Source organism: Cebus imitator, unplaced genomic scaffold, assembly GCF_001604975.1.
Source record: "Cebus imitator isolate Cc_AM_T3 unplaced genomic scaffold, Cebus_imitator-1.0 Scaffold628, whole genome shotgun sequence".
In the NCBI taxonomy this organism is placed as follows: domain Eukaryota; kingdom Metazoa; phylum Chordata; class Mammalia; order Primates; family Cebidae; genus Cebus; species Cebus imitator.
In genome coordinates, this window is record NW_016107943.1 from 597,929 (window position 1) to 617,672 (window position 19,744).

General features: G+C 39.2%; 2 protein-coding genes across 7 annotated transcripts in view; one reads left to right on the forward strand and one right to left on the reverse strand.

Annotated features, from left to right (window-relative positions):
• CCDC173 (coiled-coil domain containing 173) overlaps positions 1-2,119 on the reverse strand; it is a 44,061-nt gene extending 41,942 nt beyond the window's left edge. For 2 of the 3 annotated variants that reach the window (XM_017517340.2, XM_017517342.2), the window contains exon 1: positions 1,932-2,009. Coding sequence is in view for 1 of the 3 variants with exons in the window: in XM_017517341.2 (XP_017372830.1) it covers positions 1,932-1,998 (67 nt within the window). In the remaining 2 variants the exon portion in view is untranslated. Of the gene's footprint in view, positions 1-1,931 lie in introns of all 3 variants that reach the window. The other variant, XM_017517341.2, reaches the window with a different exon arrangement.
• An 18-nt stretch (positions 2,120-2,137) lies between these two features.
• On the forward strand, positions 2,138-9,139 carry PHOSPHO2 (phosphatase, orphan 2). 4 transcript variants are annotated; one of them, XM_017517343.2, is made up of 4 exons: positions 2,138-2,293; positions 2,855-2,888; positions 4,372-4,542; positions 8,373-9,139. In XM_017517343.2, the coding sequence occupies exon 4, from the start codon at positions 8,396-8,398 to the stop codon at positions 9,119-9,121; it is 726 nt and encodes a 241-aa protein (XP_017372832.1). In that variant the 5' UTR covers positions 2,138-2,293; positions 2,855-2,888; positions 4,372-4,542; positions 8,373-8,395; the 3' UTR covers positions 9,122-9,139. The 4 variants fall into 4 exon arrangements, with proteins under 4 accessions (XP_017372832.1, XP_017372833.1, XP_037590420.1 ...); XM_017517344.2 differs by having other exon boundaries at positions 2,140-2,413; XM_037734492.1 differs by lacking the exon at positions 2,855-2,888 and having other exon boundaries at positions 2,147-2,413.
• Positions 9,140-19,744: the final 10,605 nt, after the last annotated feature.

The window sequence follows — 19,744 nt, forward strand, 5'->3', positions numbered from 1 at the left end:
GAGGGGGGAAGGGGAGGGGAAGGAGAGGGGAAGGGGAGGGGGAGGGGGAGGGGGGAGGCCTAACTTCCCACATTTATAATGAACCCAATCCCAAGATAATGGCATTAATCCCTTTACTCTGCCCTCACGACCTAATCACCTCTCATTAGTCCCTTCCTCCCAACATTATTATATTGGGGATTAAGTTCCCACACATGCTTTTTAGAGGACACATTCAAACTACCGCAATGTCTCAGGTAGCTGTGATAGTTAAAATTGCCACTGATCATTCGACAAACATACTTGGTAAGCTTGAAGTCAGACCAAATAATAATAAGCCTCATGAGTGAGATTTTCCAAGGAACTATCAGTCATGTCAAATAATAACAGTTATCTGGCTTTGAAGTGGCTCAAATTCTGTTTTGTACCCTCTACAAGTTGCTAAGTCACTATTTTTCACTGTGATTGCTGTGGTTATCTAGGCTGCCATGGCACTGGGAGAAAAGTATAGGACTATGGCAAGTTAAAATGCCAAAAACCTTGCTGTTGTTACAAAAATTCAGCTATTTTCCTTTAGTAAATACTCCCCAGATTGTTGCAAACCTTTGGTTAATTTCCAGAGTTCTGAAAAAGCTGATATTGATGATTTTTGCCACTGTTCTTGTTGATTTTATGGAGGAGAGGATTGCAGGCATAGATCCTATTTCACCATTCTGGCTGATGTCACCCCACTAAATCTTTATAAATTATTTGTTTTACAAATAGCTGTACCCATCTTTGAACCCCTCTCCTACTTAACCTTCCCCTCCAAGTGGAGATTAAAATTTAGCAATGAGACTCAGATGGAAGCTTTTGAGCCAGCTGCCACAAACATTATTTAACAACTATTAGGTAAATCTAAATCAGGTAATGCAGAAATGCATATGCAGGAAAGTGAATGTGTGGGAGTAATTGTGCTTTTTCAATACCTGCCATATTAGTACTGTCTCTCTCCTTTTACATGCAAAAGTCCGCTGCCTAACCTCATAAAACCTTCACTGCATAAATATCCAGTAGTGAAGAAATGGCTGGCTCTCACCCTGCGGCACTATTGCTTCAGAAGCTTGGGCAATGACATGAAGATACTTCAAATTGCCAAAGGTCTAGTTGTTACCATGACAACATTAAATTGCTAATTTACAGACTTAAGAAACAGTCGTAGTTAGAATTGATAGAGTTCTTTAGAAGTCTATTTCTATTCCAAAATCAAATTGTTATAATAGGTCATCTGAATTACAGTACTTTATGTCGTCTGAGTTTTATTTTTTAACTCTATGAAAGCATTTAACTTAGAGATCTTTACTTCAGAGAGGAGGAAATGGAGATATTTCCTTCAGAGACTTTTAGTAAACACCAATCAGCAGGCTTGCAGCAGAGCCAAGACTCTAAAGAGGTCGCTTATATTTCCGAGAGATATTTCAACAGAATCAGTGAATAACAAACTTTAAGCGTGCGGTAAATTTAACAAAGCCCAGACTCTCAGAGCTGCAACTGCGCGGTTTCAGGTCAGCGTGGGGCAGAGGGAGTGATGGGGGCCGGTGTGGGGTGCAGCGGAGGAGATGGGGGGTGCAGCGGAGGGGATGGGGGTGCGGCGGCGGGGATGGGGGTGCGGCGGCGGGGATGGGGGTGCGGCGGCGGGGATGGGGGTTGTGGGTGTCTCTGATTTCCTCTTTTCTCCACCCCTATTTTTGCAAACATTCTCCCACGTCCACTCCCTGTTTCTCTCCTCCACTCATTCACCTAAGGGCAAGACGACCTAACTTCCACAGAGCCCAAAGATGCTTATTGAAGATGCTTTCGACTTGTTGAAGTTCATTTCAATAGGCAACTGAAGTCCTCATTCGGCATCCTCACCTCTCCCTGCCGGGGGTCCAGAAACAATCCCTGTCCCTGAATGGGTCAGTTTCGCTCACCTGTGCTTTCCTTCGATTGTCCACAGCGCCGTCCGAACCGTACCAGTATCTCGGACGAGGTACCCATGGTGCTCCCAAATCTGGAAAAGTGACTCCGACGCAGCCATACGCCGCCGACTCCAGCCAGCGGAGTGTTTCTCGAACCACGCGGTTGCTCGGCAACGCCGCCGGAAGTGACGGCAGCCTTCCCGGAGGAACAAGGAAGGTGCTGTAGCTGGCAGTCCCGCTAGAGTAGAGAGGCGCCTGCGCCCAAGAGCGGGTTGTGAGTGGGGCGGCCTAGCGGGCAGGCGCGGGGCCAGGCCAAAGGACTGAACCCGCAGGAGCGTCACGGGCGCCGGGGCGGCTGCAGACGGCGGGCCTGGGTCAGTGAGAAATCCCCGGGCCCCCGCCCTGCCTGCTACTCCCATCCCCACCTGGTGCGCGCCCCACGAGGGAAGACCCCCAACTGGGTCTCATGCCTGCCCTCGGGGTGGAGCCGGCAGGTGTGTGAGCCCGCACATCTCCTTGCGGGTGGAATGTGAGGGGCAAAGCCCTCCCTTCTCTATAAAAACCCGCAGATTCGTTGACATAACGCTGTTTTAAAATCCTTTGGTTTCTGAGGCACGGTCAGGACTAGATGGGGCTGTTTTTTTTTTAAATAGGAATATTAAAACTTAATGATATGTTTAGAACATTCATGTTAGGACCTTTGAGATATTTAAATTTCTTGGTAAATACATGACCACGGATATGTGTTAGGAGTAGCTGCTTGCTTGGTTTCAAAAGATCCTTTTCTAACGCATTGATGTACAGATAACTTAATCACTAACAAGTTGGCTCTGACATGTACACGTTATGCGCCAAATTGGAGTCTCTCAAAATGAAAGAACAAAACGATTTTAACAACGAAAGTTCTAACACATAGTCTTGTTATTTTTCTTCAGGTTTTCGATCAGATGTTTCCACATAATAATGCTGGTAAGTATGCAATAATTAAAATATTGTAGACAGAAATTAGTTTGTGCACATACAGCGCTAGTAGGTTTTTGGAAGCATAGCTTAAAAGGTGTTAAGAGCTGGGAAGAATCAGAGATTTTACTGTTTGCAAGCTGACTTAGCTAACACAGTTTCACGGAAGACACATTCATCCCTATTCATTTCAGGGATGAATTACTCCCAGTGGTAGCCAGACTATCAGCAATTTTGCCTGAGTTCCCTCAACTCCCAGTTCCCACAGGATGATGTAAAGTGGGCAAGAAGTCACCTAGATGTAGAATGTGTTGAATTACAGGAAAGGAGACCTGAGCTTAGGGAACCCAAATCTTTATCATTTGGACAAAAAAATATGTTTTTCAAGGCTGTCCCCCGTACAAACATCCTTGAGACAATAGTCTAGGGCAAAGGGCAGTCAGTGAGTGCCTTGCTTGTAAGACATGCAGAACCACCAGAGACACAGAGAGAATTGTCTTCCAACAAAAATTCTCTGGAATTTTAACAAAATTGGTTGTAAAAAGTATTGAATCTCATGATTTGATGTCAATTACTTGCCGATTTGACATGGTGGTCAGGTATAATTTGATATCATTTGACTTCAAACTCGAGATTCCAGCTCCAACCTGTGGATTGTCACAACCAACTCAATCTAGTTATGTCTCCTATACCCACCACTCTTTTTTCTTTGCTGTGCATTTAAGAAGGTAACATATGCACTCTGATCTGAAACAGAGTTTAAATTATTCTGAGAAGGAAAAAAATTTTATTACAAAATTAATGTAGAAATAGTGAACTATGGTTGAACCAACCATAACCATCCCACTGCACAAGTAAACATTTTCTAAAACAAAAACAGGATTATACTGTACACACTATTTTGTGACTTGCTTATTAATTTGAACTGAAAACCGTAGCTTTGACTGGCTGGATATTCTGTTATATGCTATCACATGCATCTCTTATTAATTCCCAATTCTTGGATGTCTGTGTGGTTTCTAATTTTAATTTTTGTGTAAAGTACATAGGATATTGTTACATTATGGAAACATTGCAGACTTGCCAAATAGATACAGATTGTGCTTTTGAAGAGAACAGTTAACTTTTTGGAATTTTAACAAATTGGTTTCAAAATAGATTTGCATTCTTAAAACTAAATCTTTGTGCATATCCTTAATTTTTGGAGACATTTTAAGTACAGCACTAAATTTCTGAATGTCTATTGACAATAGAATGTGGAATTCCTCTAGTATTAAGTAAAAAGAAAAAGTGGACTCTGAAAATCTCAATCAGCTTAACATTTTGATTTTATCCACTGGACAAAAACTTATTTTCACATAACATTTCGTATTTTGTTTAATCAAAACTTTGTTTATCGTATTGCCAAGAGATGATTTTCTGATATAAGGAAAGACAACATAATTACAAAACACAAATGTTAAAGCTTTTGAAATACTTTTATTAATTTTAGGAGTTAAGAAGTTTCCATTCTTTTGCTGCAAACCAGAAGACTCTGTTTCCTGTATATAGAATGGGAGTAATGTTTGAAAACAACTGGCTGGTGTTTAAAATTGAAGATTCTTGTGACTGTTTGTCCTAATTCCAATGCTGAAGTAAGATTGTCTTGGAAATACTAATTTGGGTAAGTATTTTTATAAAGGTTTATATTGAGTGGTGAGAAAAGACTAATAGAAAAAGATATGCCGGGCGCGGTGGCTCACGTCTGTAATCCTAGCGCTTTGGGAGGCCGAGGTGGGTGGATCACCTGAGGTCAGGAGTTCAAGACCAGCCTGGCCATCAAGGTGAAACCCCATCTTTAAAAAAAAAAAAAAAAAAAAAAGATGTGAAATTTTTTAGAGTGCATTTTCACATCAGCAGGGGAACTATGTTACCTCAGTCTCCTGCTATTTTGAGGCTAATAGTTCAGGAATTTCAGTAATTTATGGCTAATTAAGTTTAGGCTTGAGGCAGTTTTTAAACAGCAGTGAGTTACATTTGAAATTTGTTTTAATTATAAATTCAGAATTCTCAGAAAGCATGTTTAATTTAAAATGTGCCTCGTTACAGTACTAATGTGATTGTCAATTTTGCCTTATTTATTTCACTGTTTCTGTGGGAAAGTGAATTTTATATTTAAATCTCAAGAGTCAGAAGCACCTGGATTAGGCATTTAGTGATAAAAGGATCCAGAGTAACAAAATATTATGTACGAGCCACATGCACACAACAGGTGATGCCCCTGTAGGCTAATTATTCTCTAGGTATGCTAAATTAAGAGACACAGAATACTTAGTGATTCAGAATACTTACATGATCAAGAGCTCTATTCTGTCTTCACTACTGGGTTATAAACTGGAGAATATGTGTGGTTAAATGCCATGTTTTTCATTTTTAATTGATCTTTTTCTTATTGGTGAGGTTCTATGCCTTTTTAGGATTTCTTGCAGAAACCGCAAAATGGTTGTAAAGTGGATCACAGAGGTGGTGTTATGGTTAGCGTGTACTTTGAAACTAATGAATGTTTTTATGTAATTAAATACCTTTCTGCCAAAGTGACCTACTTAGTATTTTATTTTTAAACTAATGAGTAGTCATTAAATATTCTATTTTTTAGCACTATAATTTGATACTTAAAAGCATGAAGTTTGGAATCAAGTCAGCCTGTGTCTAAGATTCCAGCTCTGGCACTTTACTAACACCTAATCACTTTCAGATCCAGTTTAAGATGAGGATAATAATTATTCCTACTTAATAGGTTTGTGACAATTAAATGATATGATATTGTAAAGTTTTTAGGCCAGTGCCTGGCATATAGTGACTCTCAAAATTAGTATCTGTTTATACACATTAATTATATCCTTTTCTGGATATTCGATATAGTTTTTTTAATAAATGATTTTTATTCTTACCGTCAGTTGACCAGCTTATTCTTTCCTTTTCTCTTGAGATTTATCATTAATCACCTTCATTGTCTTCTAATGAAAACAGAGACACAAGTAATTGTCACACCATAAACAGTATGATTACTCAGGTGTATTCAAATTATTTAGCACCCTAGAGCTAAACTATCTAGAGCAGATATAAATAAACATGTGAAAACTCTTAACCAAGTTACTTCTATTTTGGAAGAATTAAATTGGCCTCCAGTTCTCAGGTGATTTGTTTAGAATATCATATAGAGTGTCAACAATCATTTAATTATAATATTGGCATTTAGAAACTGATTTTAAGCTAAATACCTTATATAATGTTTTTATTTCCTGCTTTTAAATTCAGGGGTACATGTGCAGGATGTGTAGATCTGTTACATAGGAAAGCATGTGCCGTGACGGTTTGCTGCACAGATCATCACATCACCTAGGTATTAAGCCCAGCATCCACTAGCTGTTCTAAATGATGCTCTGCCTCCTCCCACTACCCAGCCTCCAACAGGCCCCAGTGTGTGTTGTTCCCTTCCATTTGTTCTTATGATTCAGCTCCCACTTATAAGTGAGAACATGTAGTGGTTTTTTGTTTCTTTGTTTGTTTTTTGGTTCCTGCATTAGTTTGCTGAGGATAGTGGCTTCCAGCTCCATCCGTGTCCCTGTGAAGGACATCATCTCATTCCTTTTTATAGCTGCATAGTATTCCTGCATAGTATAGCTGCATGGTGTATAAGTACCACATTTTCTTTATCCAGTCTATCATTGATGGGCATTTAGGTTGATTCTATGTCTTTGCTATTGTGAACAGTGCTGCAATGAACATATGTATGTGTGTATCTTTATAATAGAATGATTTATATTCTTTTGGGTATATACCAAGTAATTGGCTTGCTGGGTCAAGTGATATTTCTGCCTCTAGGTCTTTGAGAAATCGTCACACTGTCTCCCACAATGGCTGAACTAATTTACACTCGTACTAATGGTATAAAAGCATTCCTTTTTCTCCACAACATTGCCAGCGTCTGTTGTATTTTAGCTTTTTAATAATAGCCATCCTGACTGGTATGAGATGGTATCTCACTGTGATTTTAATTTGCACTTCTCTAATGACCAGTGATGTTGACCTTTTTTTTCATATATTTGTTGGCCGCATGTATTGTCTTCTTTCCAGAATTGTCTATGTCCTTTGCCCACTTCTTAATGGGGCTGTTTTTTTTCTTGTAAATTTGTTTAAGTTCCTTAACAAGAAACTACATGATTCTTTTTTTTTTTTTAATTTGAGACGGAGCCTTGCCCTGTCAGGCTGGAGTGCAATGGCGTGATCTTGGCTCACTGCAACCTCTGTCTCCTGGGTTCAAGTGATTCTTCTGCCTCAGCCTCCTGAGTAGCTGGGATTGCAGGTGCCCACCACTGCACCCAGCTAATTTTTTGTATCTTTAGTATAGACAGGGTTTCACCATGTTGGCTAGGCTGGTCTTGAACTTCTGACCTTGTGATCTGCCTGGCTTGGCCTCCCAAAGTGCTGGGATTACAGGGGTGAGGCACCGCACCCCACCAGAACTACATGATTCTTATCAAAAAGGATTTTGGACAGATTTTAAGGGCAGAGTCTTTAAATATTTGGGAGATAAAGGCGAAAGAGTAGGTAAAATTAAAACAGTGGTGACATCAATGCCTTTGACTCCAGGGATGGTGAAACTTTTCAACTTTATAATATTTGCTGGATATTAGACCTTTGTCAGATGGATAGATTGCAAAAATTTTCTCCCATTTTCTAGGTTGTCTGTTTACTCTGTTGATAGTTTCTTTTGCTGTGCAGAAGCTCTTTTTTTTAATTAGATAGCATTTGTCAATTTTTGCTTTTGGCATCTTTGTCATGAAATCTTTGCCCATGACTGTGTGCTGAATGGTATTGCCTAGTTTCTTCTAGGGCCTTTATAGTTTTGGGTTTTACCCTTAAGTGTTTAATCCATCTGAAGTTCATTTTTGTATATGGTATAAGGAAGGGGTCCAGTTTGAATTATCTGCATATGGCTAGCCAGTTCTTCTAGCACCATTTATTAAATAGGGAATCCTTTCCTCATTGCTTATTTTGGTTAGTAAATATCTTTTTTAAAAAAGTTATTTTACATCTTGCAGGATTTCATGTTATGTTAAATTTGTTCAGAATTTTGTTTAGTACATAGTCTGTTATACATGACCTGTTATTTAATATAAGGATTATTGTAAATATTTTAATCTAATAAGTGTGATTGTGATTGATGATTTAATGAAAATAAGAATGCATTTTTTTCTGTCTTATAACTTCTATAAGAAACATTCCCCCAGGAACACGATAATACTATGAGTGTCCTTTTTATGTATTTTGTACTCAAATATGAATTTTGCTTCTTAGGGAAAATTAGTTAGGTAGTGGTCTTAATACTTAATCACTTTGTTTATATTCCTTGTTTTAGCAGATTAACATTTAGTTATGTTTGTTAAATAAATATTTTAGCTAGACACATAAACAGAGCATGTTTAGGGAATAATATTTCTTGTTTTTCAGGGTAATCCAAATCTTCCGGAACCATGAAAATTTTGCTGGTTTTTGACTTTGACAATACAATCATAGATGACAATAGTGACACCTGGATTGTACAATGTGCTCCAAACAAAAAGCTTCCTACTGAACTAAGTGATTCTTATCAAAAAGGATTTTGGACAGAATTTATGGGCAGAGTCTTTAAGTATTTGGGAGATAAAGGTGTAAGAGAACATGAAATGAAAAGAGCAGTGATATCAATGCCTTTCACTCCAGGGATGGTGGAACTCTTCAACTTTATAAGAAGGAATAAGGATAAATTTGATTGCATCATTATTTCAGATTCGAATTCGGTCTTCATAGATTGGGTTTTAGAAGCTGCCGGTTTTCATGACGTGTTTGATAAAGTGTTTACAAATCCAGCAGCTTTTAATAGCAATGGTCATCTCACTGTGGAAAATTATCATACTCATTCTTGCAATCGATGCCCTAAGAATCTTTGCAAAAAGGCAGTTTTGATAGAATTTTTAGATAAACAGCTACAACAGGGAGTGAATTATACACAAATTGTTTATATTGGTGATGGTGGAAATGATGTCTGTCCAGTCACTTTTTTAAAGAACGATGATGTTGCCATGCCACGGAAAGAATATACCTTGCAGAAAACTCTTTCCAGAATGTCTCAAAATCTTGAGCCTATGGAATATTCTGTTGTAGTTTGGTCCTCAGGTATTGATATAATTTCTCATTTACAATTTCTAATAAAGGAATAATATGCCAGCAATTGAAAAGTGTATCATCACTTAAGATTAGGTTCAGCAGCATAAAACTAAAATCCTAAATGCTAGAGGCTTAAAAAAAAAAATTTTTTTTTTCCTCTAACATGAAAATTCCAGAGGTAAGTATTTCAAGATTGCTGTGTTACTCTACCAGCCTCAGCATTTGGCATTCAACCCATGATCCAAGGTTGCTGGTGAAGCTCTAGCCCTCACAAAGCTCTCTGGCCAGCAAGAAGGAGGGCAGTGAGAAAGTTTCATCCCCTGTCTAAAGAAATTTCCCAGAAGTTGTACCCAGCACTTCTCTTTAAATGTCATTGGCCGGACTTAGTCATAATGCCCCACTTGTAAATTGCAAGGAAGGATGCAAAATACAGCTTTCGTTCCATGTAGTCATGTGCCCAGGAAAAGTTGTGGGAAAAAAGTACAGAATTGAGGTAGCTACAGCTAGTGGTCTCCACTAAAGGTAGTTGATAGGTTATATTTTTTTAATTTATTCCTGAAACAAGTAGGCATATTTTATTCTCTTAGGTATTCCTCCTTTTTTGATACAAGATATCTGTCGCCTATCCTAGATTGCAGTGACTTGATCTCTGCACATTGTAGCCTCAACTGCCCAGACTAGTGATTCTCGCACCTCAGCTTCCTGAGGAGATAGGACTACAGGCTCACGCCACCATGCTGGCTAATGTTTAGTTATTTTTTTGTAGAGATGAGGTCTCACTACTTTGCGCAGCTTGATCTCAAAATCTTGGATTCAGGTGAACCTCCTGCCTCGGCCTCCCAAAGTGCTGGGATTACAGGCATGAGCCTGTTTATTTTAAAAGTATATCCAGTAGTTACAGATCTTTAAAAATAAAGCCTGATGCTTTATTTACGTAAGAATAAAAGGCTGCCAAATTTATATAATATCCTCCAAAATCAGTGTATTTTAAAGGTAGGGATGGACTATCTATTGAAGTTTTCATCAATTTCAGGCTTTCCTTTTGAAATGAAGTACATGTTAATGTCCTTCAAATATTCTAACTTTATATCATAGCACCATGGACAACTACAGTTTGCTAGTTTAATCTGTGTTGTTTTTATTTGGCAGTGCAGTCTTGAGCAATTCAATACTGTGTATAATTTGTAGGAATACTCAATATTTAAGACTTTTATATGGGGATATTAGTAAAATATCGACTGATCTAAAACATTTCCTAAATCCATGCTAATTTCTAGATTCACGTTTTAGCCATAAAAATGCAGTATTTGGCCAGGTGTGGTGGCTTACGCCTGTAATCCCAGCACTTTGGGAGGTCGAGGCAGGCAGATCACGAGGTCAGGAGTTCAAGACCAGCCTGGCCAACATGGTAAAACCCCATCTCTACTAAAAATACAAAAAGTAGCTGGGCATGGTGACGCATTCCTGTAATCGCAGCTACTCCAGAGGCTCAGGCAGGAGCATTGCTTGAACCGGTACCCGGGAGGCAGAGGTTGCAATGAACCAAGATCGTGCCACTGCACTCCAGCCTGGGCTATAGAGTGAGACACCATCTCAAAAAAAAAAAAAAAAAAGCAAAAAAAAGGCAGTATTTAATAATACTGTATTTTCCAAATTATGGGAAGTGCCAGAAATAGAAATATTCAATATAATTAGTAATCTCTAATCTTTTTTCTTTGTTTTGCTTTAGGTTTGATTATGTTGAAACACATCTGTGTTTCAGATGTGTTCAGAGCTGAGATCACAGCTGAGGCCCCGCTGAAGCAGGGTTCACTTCCACGATAACAATGTTGTTGGCAGTATTCAGTTCCTAGCAAACCTTTGGAACAAGAATCTGTTTTCTTGCTGCCAAAGCTCATGTGATTCCTGGTCCACGCCACATGGTGGGGCTGGGGGCCCATTGGAGGCTACCTGCCAAGGCGTGGGATGGGGGGGTTCTGCCAGCTGGCTAGAAACCACCCTTAATTTCTTGCCATGTGGCCCTCTCCAAAGGCTGGACATAAAAAAGTAGGCTGAGCACAATGGCTCACACCTGTAATCCAGTAGTTTGGGAAGCAAAGGCAGGAGAATCGCTTGAGGCCAGGAGTTGAAGACTAGCCTGGGCAGTATAGGGAGATCCCATCTCTACAATAAATAAAAATAAAGGCTTTCATTTATGATAATGATGGACCAAGAAATTTGTCCTAGATCTTCTCTGAGAACATCGAGAAAAGCTGGCAGCTGAACAAAAATTTTAAAACATCTGGGCTGGGTGTGGTGGCTGACACCTTTAATCCCAGCACTTTGGGAGGCCAAGGCGAGGGGATCACTTGATCCCAGGAGTTTGAGAACAGCAACAGCAATATAGGGAGACCCCATCTCTAAAATAAAAAGGCAAACTAAAAATAAATTAATTAAAAACACCTGAGCTGGCAACAATGAAGAGTTCCTAAGGAAACAGAAACTTTGGTAGGGGAGCTGTTTTCCCCTGTCTTGGCCAATTCTGTAAGTGGTAAGTGATTGCTGAGATGTTGAACGGCCATTTTGGTAACCTTATGGGACAAGGAAGAGGGACCTGCACTGGCAAACCCTTTCCCTTACTTGGAGTGAGGATCCCAAATGACTACTCATTAGGAGTAACAATGGTCCAGAGGTAAGCAGGCCTTCAAAGAGATGGCAGCCCAGCTTCAAATACCCTCAGTCTCTGAAATTTGACTGAGGTTACCTAAGATTTTTAGAGCTCCCAGATGCATGGCAGAAGCAAATCTACATTTGCTTTTCAGGAACAAATTAACATCCTAGGTGTGGCAGACGCTAAAGTGGCCACTATAATCCCTGTCCCTTGGTATTCCTTGTGTGGAGGGAGACTCTTATGACTTGATTCTAATCCATAGACTACCATGAAGATGATGAGATGGACATGATTACACCAAATTCTAATATCCATCTTATTAAGAGACTCCTTGTTGACTTTGAAGAAGCAACTGCCATGCTGTAAACCAGCCTTTGGAGACGGCCTCATGGCCAGAAACTAAGGGTGGCCTCTGGCCAGTAGTCAACAAGAAAACAGATCCTTGTTCCAGTAATGTGCTAGGAACTGAAGATTGCCAACAACTGTGTTGTTTTGGAAGTGAATCCTGCTTGCCTGGAGCCTTAGCTGAGACCTCAGCCCTGGCTAACACCTTAATTGCAGCCTTTTGAGACCAGGAAACAAAGAAGTCAGCTAGTCTGTGCTTGGACTGCTGACCCACAGAACCTGTGAGATAACAAATGTGTGTTGTTCTTAAGACACTAGATTTGTGGTAATATTGTTACATAGCAGTAGAAAACTAGGCATCAAAATAAATCTATAAATAGTTTTGCAGGTACACTGTAGAACACACAATAAAAAGAAGCCACACAAAGAGGCATGATTGAACACCAGCAGAAACTTCTATTTAAACATCTGTAGGGACCTCTAGATATTGGAGTTTTCAGAGACAAACTTCTAAAAAAAAAATTACAAGAAATTTGGCAAAGAATTGAAAATTATATTCAAAATGAAAAAAGATGGGAGGAGTAAGTTCTAGCATTCTTTAACACTGTAGGATAACTATAGTTAACAATAATATATATTTCCAAATAGAGGATACTGAATGTTCCCAACACAAATGATAAATGTTTGAGTTGAAGAATATGCTAATTTCCCTGATCTAATCATTACTGTATCGAAATATCTCCATATATGCCATAAGTATGTACAGTTTTTTGTGGCAATTAAAATTTTTTTAAAGGAAATACTAGAACTGAAAATTAGCATGATTGAAATTAGGAGTTTGATGGACAGATTTGACAGGACAGGCATAGCTGAAAAAAGAATTGGTGAATGAATACAAGTTAGAAGAAAAAATCCAGAATGATGCAGAGAGACAAAATAATAAAAATACAAAAGTTGAGACACAGATTTTGTAAGAATATCTAATAGAGGAAATTTATGTCCCAGGAGAGGAGAAAGAAAATGAAACATAAGCAATAGTTTAAGAGATAATTATCAAAAACCTTACAAAATTGAAAGATAGATCCTAAGGCAGGACTTGGGTAAAACAACAACAATGAAAGAATACAAAACATATTATAAAAACGTTTTTAAAACAAAACTGAGAGACATCAAACTTCAGATTCAAGAACCCTTATAAACCCCAAACAGGATAATAAATAAAATGAAAACCACATGAAATCACACCATTGTGAAACTGCTGATAACCAAAGATGGAAAAAGCATAAAGCAGCCAAAGAAAAAAATATTACTTTGAAAGGAGCAACAATTAAGCTAATAGCTTGTATTTTTTTCTTTCTTAAATGCCAATAATGAAACTATCCAGACCTGGAGTTTTCTCTGTTGAAAGCTTTTAACCATGAATTCCATTTCTTTTATAGATATAGGACTATTCAATTGCGTAGTTTTTTTGAGTAAGCTTTGGTAGTTTGTGTTTTTATCTATTATCATTAAATATTATCTATTGCTACATAATAAATTACTTCAAAACTTAACAGCTTGGAACAATAAACAGTTATCTCACAGTTTCTGTGGGTCAGAAATTCAGGAGCATTTAGCTGGGTAGTTCTGGCTCAGGATCAAAAACGGGTCAAGATGTTAACTGAGGCTGAAGTCATATGAAAGCTTGACTGGGGCTGGAGGATCTGCATCCAAGGTGGTCCACTCGTGGTTTTTGTCAAGAAGCCTGGGTTCCTTATCGGCTATTGGCAGGAGGCCTCAGTTCCTCACTGACAGAAAGGCTCGATGTATCGCTGATTGTCAGAAGACTCCATTTTCCAACTACATGGGCCTCTCCATAGTGCTGATCAAGTGTCCCTTAAAAAAACAAAATGGTAGCTGTTTTCTTGTCACGTGAGTGATCCAAGAGAAAGGGCAAAGAAGAAACTACAATGCTGTTTGTTACCTGTCTCAGAAGTGACACACCATTACTTCCGCCATATTCTGTTTGTTAAAATAGAACACTAGTCTAACTCACACTGAAAAGGAGGAGAATTAGACACCACCTTTAGGTGAATGAAAGTCAAAAAAAAAGTGTGGACATTTTGAAACCACTAGTATCACTTGAGGACTTTGTTCATTTGATCGAAGTAGTGAAATGTATGAGCATAATTTTCATAATATTTTATTAACCCTTTAATTTTATAGCAAATGCCTATAACCCACTATCTAGATTCTCCCATTAACATTGACTCTTCTTGTTTTGTCACATATCTATCTATTCTATCTAGCCATTCTTTTTTTCTTCTGCCTTTTTAACAAAAGCATTGTTTTTTCTCTTTCTTTGCTCCCTGGTTGATTAAACCACTGCTTCTCTGGGGCTGATTGGGACTCAAGTGTCTTCCAGCTTTGTGTGAGCTCTGAGAATTGTTTAGCTTATAGTTCTGAGGGTCATTCTCTGCCCAGACTTAGAGGATTTCATCCTACACAAGTATGGCTTAGTATTCAACCACAGACTCAAGGGGACATCCTCCTTTGCAGATTTCTGGAACTCTTTCTTGATTTACCTTCTTCCTTTCTCTGCCCTGCAAATTCCAGCCACTTCTGCCTCCTCAAACTGATCTCCATTCCTTCAACTCAGTGAGACTACTGTGGTATGTTTCGGGATCCCCTCCACACACCTTGGGCTGGAACATGTCACCAGGCAAAAGTACAGGCAATTATAAGGCTCTCCTCATTTGTTTCTTCTCTCTCGGGGACCACAATTGTGTACTGCCTGTTGACCAATGCTCAAAAACTGTTATTTCGTATAATTTGTCCAGTTTTTAAACTATTTACAGTAGGAGGATTAGTCTAGTCCCACTTTCTCCAAAACAGTAATTCTGGAACCTCATTTTTATTTTCTCATGCAACATAGTGATTAAGACCTCCACTCTGAATTAGAAAGACCTGAATTTGAATTCTAGCTCTGAATCAAATACTTTAAGCTTCTTAGCACCGTGGTTTTATATTAAGTGGGGATAATAAAAGTCCCTACCTCCTGAGATTATTGTGAAGATTTACTGAATTAGGCATTGTATTAGTTTACTGTGGCTGCTATAACAAATTAGTACAAACTGGGTGGTTTAAAACACAGTTTTGGAGACCAAAAGTATAAGCAGTTTCACTGAGCTGAATTCAAGGTGTCAACAGGACCATGGTCTTTCGCAGGCCCTAGGGGGGAATTCATTCCTTGCCTCTTCCACATTCTCGTGCCCACAGGCCTTTGCCTACATAGTTATATTCTTTTCTCCTCTTTGTTATCAAGTTCTCCTCTGCCCCTTTCTTACAAGGATTGCATTTAGGACTCACCAGATAACCTAGTGTAATCCCCTCATTTTTAAGATCCTTAATCTCATCTGCAAGATTAGGCAACATTTCTTATAAGGCAACATTTTCAAGTTCCAGGGATTAGAAATGATACGTTTTTGTGGTCATTATTTAGCCTACTACAAGGTAATAAGCATTTGGCACACATTCACTAATAACCAAAACATTTAAGAACCACTACAAGGCACCAACCTATCAGATAATAAGCACCAACCAATAAAAATGGATGCTGGCCACAAACACCCCTGACAATGCCTTTGGCTGAATAGCAGCCCTGTACTTGCCATATGCCAGCATCTCACACATCCTATACACCGAGTGAATATTAGTTCATTGAGATCCAACTTTGCTAAGTCATTTCTACTTCCTCTTTTTAAATGGGCATATTCTTCGGTCATTTATCTATAAGGTCTTGTGTTCTGCTTATGTTTTTCTGAGTACTTCATATAGGGAGGATGCTAACATTCCCATATTTGTGACAAATGTTTGCATTATATTGTGTTAATATTTTCTAAATCTTATGCTTGATTATGTGTATCTAGATAATATGTTCTTAACGTTCATTTTTAAATATAAACATTTAAATTGACTATATGGTTTATTATCTCATTAGATTGTATTAAACAATAAAACAAACATTGATATATACTAACTAGGCTTTTTGAATGCAAGATTCTTCCATAAATCTTTTTCTTTGCAAGCAAAAAGATCTCTGTTTTCCCCAAAGATAAGCAAATTTGTCATGGCCAGTTTTTATTATGCTTAACCATGTGCTTATAAAATAGAGATGTTAGAGTTAAATGTGAATTACAATGACTTTTTTTTTTTCTTTTTGAGACAGGATCTCTGTAGCTCAGGCTGGAGTGCAGTGATGCAATCACAGCTCACTGCAACCTCAAACTCCTGGACTTAAGCAATCTTCCAGTCAGCCTCCTGAGTAGCTGGGTAACTACAGGGACACACCACTATGCCCAGGTAATTTATTTATTTGTTTATTTAATAGTGACAAAATCTCGCTGTGTTGCCCAGGCTAGTCTCAAACTGCTAACCTCAAGCTATCCTCCTGTCTCAGCCTCTCAAAGTGCTGGGATTACAGGTGGGCATCACTGTGCCTGGATGAAAAGACTATTAAAGTCATGATAGGGTTGGATAGAGAAGTCGAGTATAGGAACCTCTTGTTTGTTACATGAGTCTCTCTAGGACAGTTGTAGTAGGCAGAATTCTAAAATGGTCCCTAACACTTACTCCCTGCTATACACACCCTATTACTGTAAATTTGATGTATCTACTACTTTGAGTAGGTTATGCTTTATGGCATGTTGACCCAAAAATAGGGAGATTATTCAGGTGGACCTGATCTAATCCAGATGAGCCTTTTAAAAGCAGATAGTTTTACTGGCTAGTTGCAGAAGAGGATATCAGAGAGTTGAAGCACATGCCATTGCTGGCTTAAAGATGGAAACAGGTATGTAGTAAGGAATGTGAGCAACCTCTAGGAGCTGAGAGCAGTTCCTGGATGACAGCCAGCAAGGAAACCGGGACCTCAGTCCTGCAAGGAAATGAATTCTGCCAACAACCGCTTGATCTTGGAAGAGGATCACAAGCCTCAGATGAGAAACACAGCCCAAGCTGACACCTTGATTATAACTTGCTGAGACCTTGAGCAGAGAGCCCAGTCACATTATGGCCAGACTTATGACCTACAGAAACTGGGAGATAATAAACTCTTGTTTTAAACTGTTACATTTGTGGCAATAGAAAACTAACATCTAATTCCATCTCTCAAGGAATAGATAGCCTAATTTCACAAGCATGCTTTTTGGAATTAATTATGTGTTTGGCAATTTATATTATAAAGTACTGAATTGTTTTTTATTCTTCTGACTAAACACCAAGCATCATTGTGATATGTGAAGGGATGCTAGTTGAAATGTCTCTGTCAGGCCGGGCGCAGTGGCTCACACCTGGAATCCCAGCACTTTGGGAGGCCGAGGCAGGAGGATCACCACAGTTCGGGAGTTTGAGACCAGCCTGACCAACACGGAGAAACCCCATCTCTACTGAAAATACAAAATTAGCTGGGTGTGGTGGCAAATGCCTGTAATCTCAGCTACTCGGGAGGCTGAGGCCCCAGGCCTCCAGGGAAAATCCCCAGGAGGCAGAGGTTGTGGTGAGCCAAGATTGCACCATTGCACTCCAGCCTGAGCAACGAGAGCAAAACTCCATCTCAAATAAAATAAAATGTCTCTCCCCCTGAGAGTTCTAAGGGTGATCTAATTTTTCTGCAAATCTATTTCTAATTTTTAATGAGTGTGATTTTTTAAAAATAAAAGCAAATTTAAAGAAATAACCACCCCACAATCTTCTACCAGTGAATGGGCCAGAGATGAGCTGCTGGACAAGACTGACTACATAATCATGAGGCCCAGAACACAGTGAAAATGCAGCATCATCCCTTGTTCAAAAAATTATTAAGAATTTCAAGATAACGGGCAGCAGAGCATTAAACCAAGAGTGGGGGACTTCTGGACATGGGGTCCTGTATGATGGGACAGGTCATAAAACCACGGAGTCAACCAGCTCTGTGCCCAGACCTTCTCCAGCACCTTCCAGATAAAAGCTTAACTAAGAGCTACTTACTTTCCAAAGGTCCCACTGCTTCTTCACTGGGTAACATTTACAAATTAATTGCCCATAATGCCACCATCTACAACTACCAAATCCTTTCAGAATTTTCTCCAAGCATGTATATGTATATGGATGTGTGTTTGTATATGTGTGCTCTTTTTCTGACACAGATGGATTATTCTTATAATTGTTATACGATTTTGTCACTTAAAATTATAGCAGGAATATTTCTCTGTATTAATAAATATTTAAGAATAAAATTTAAATATTCACATATTTCCAATTTTTTATATCAGAAAATCTCAGTGAGGTCACAGAACTAAGTAATAAAAGGATACTTCAAAGTAGGTGCTCTGGAGTCAGAACTAAATTCTAATTTAGTTCTAATTCTAAATTCTAAAAGCTAAATTCTAATTCTAAAATTCTAATTCTAAAAGCTAATTAGCTGTGTGACTTTGATAATTAATTTCACTTCTCTGGAATTCATTTTATTTTCTGTAAAATGACTAGATTAATGGATTTTTATACCCCTAAATACCTTCCAGTTCTAAAATTCTATAATTCCAATATTATTATGGATTTGAGTGGTCTTTAGGTCTGGCCATCGCTATAAAGGTCTTTTAAAGATGTATCTTTGAATGAAACTAAGTCACTATCCATCCAATTTTTAAGGCCTTTAGAAGGAGGTTTTTGTTTTACTGTAATTTAAAACCATTTGAGGGTCAGCCTTTGTCATGACAGGGTCAGGTTCCAGCCCCAACTGAGGGCTGAGGAAGTGGGTGGATGTGGGGCAGGGAGCTGAAGAACACTCGAGACAGCAGGTGGATGAGACATGGCTTTATTAAGCAGCCCCCATGCCTGCAGCTGCATGGCCAGCTCTCCCTGGGCTTCAGGTTCAGCAGCTTAACTCTTTCCCTCTCTGGACACAAGTGAGCCAAGCTGTGCCCAGGCTCCCCTCTGTCCAACTGCAAATATAGACAGCTTTGACTCTCCCAGCATGCCTGCACAATGTCAACAAGGCAATCATATATTTTACAGACAATAGTGGCGTACAGCTGAGTGATGGCTTTCCCATGTATGACTACATGGCTGTGATAGCAAGTGGAGTTATATGCCTGTGCTCTAAACTTGCTGAGTCACACAAGATGTGAACATCCTACCTCAACCTATCCTTGACCAAAGCACAGCCATGTTCCTTGCACTCCACCCCCTAGGCCAAGGGAGACATAAGACTTGGATACACAGGTTATAAATATAAGCTTCAGGTACATAGGCTTGATATACACACACAAAGGCTTTATACATACATTTTGGGCACATAGGTTTGATAAACAGGCTTGGCACACAGGCCTTACGTTCTACCCCAGGACTGAGGGAGTTCTTTTAGTGCAGATCCATGCACATAGGGCAGCACCCTGAACTCATAGGTCACAGCAACAATACAGAGAATAAAAAACCGAGGCGGGTGGATCACGAGGTCAAGAGATCGAGACCAACCTGGTCAACATGGCGAAACCCCGTCTCTACTAAAAATACAAAAAATTAGCTGGGCATGGTGGCGCGTGCCTGTAATTCCAGCTACTCAGGAGGCTGAGGCAGGAGAATTGCCTGAACCCGGGAGGCGGAGGTTGCGGTGAGCCGCGATCGCGCCATTGCACTCCAGCCTGGGTAACGAGAGCGAAACTCC

Excerpts from the sequence above, each read along its gene's own strand:
- PHOSPHO2 (XM_017517343.2), top strand. The coding sequence starts at position 8,396 with ATGAAAATTTTGCTGGTTTTTGACTTTGACAATACAATCATAGATGAC.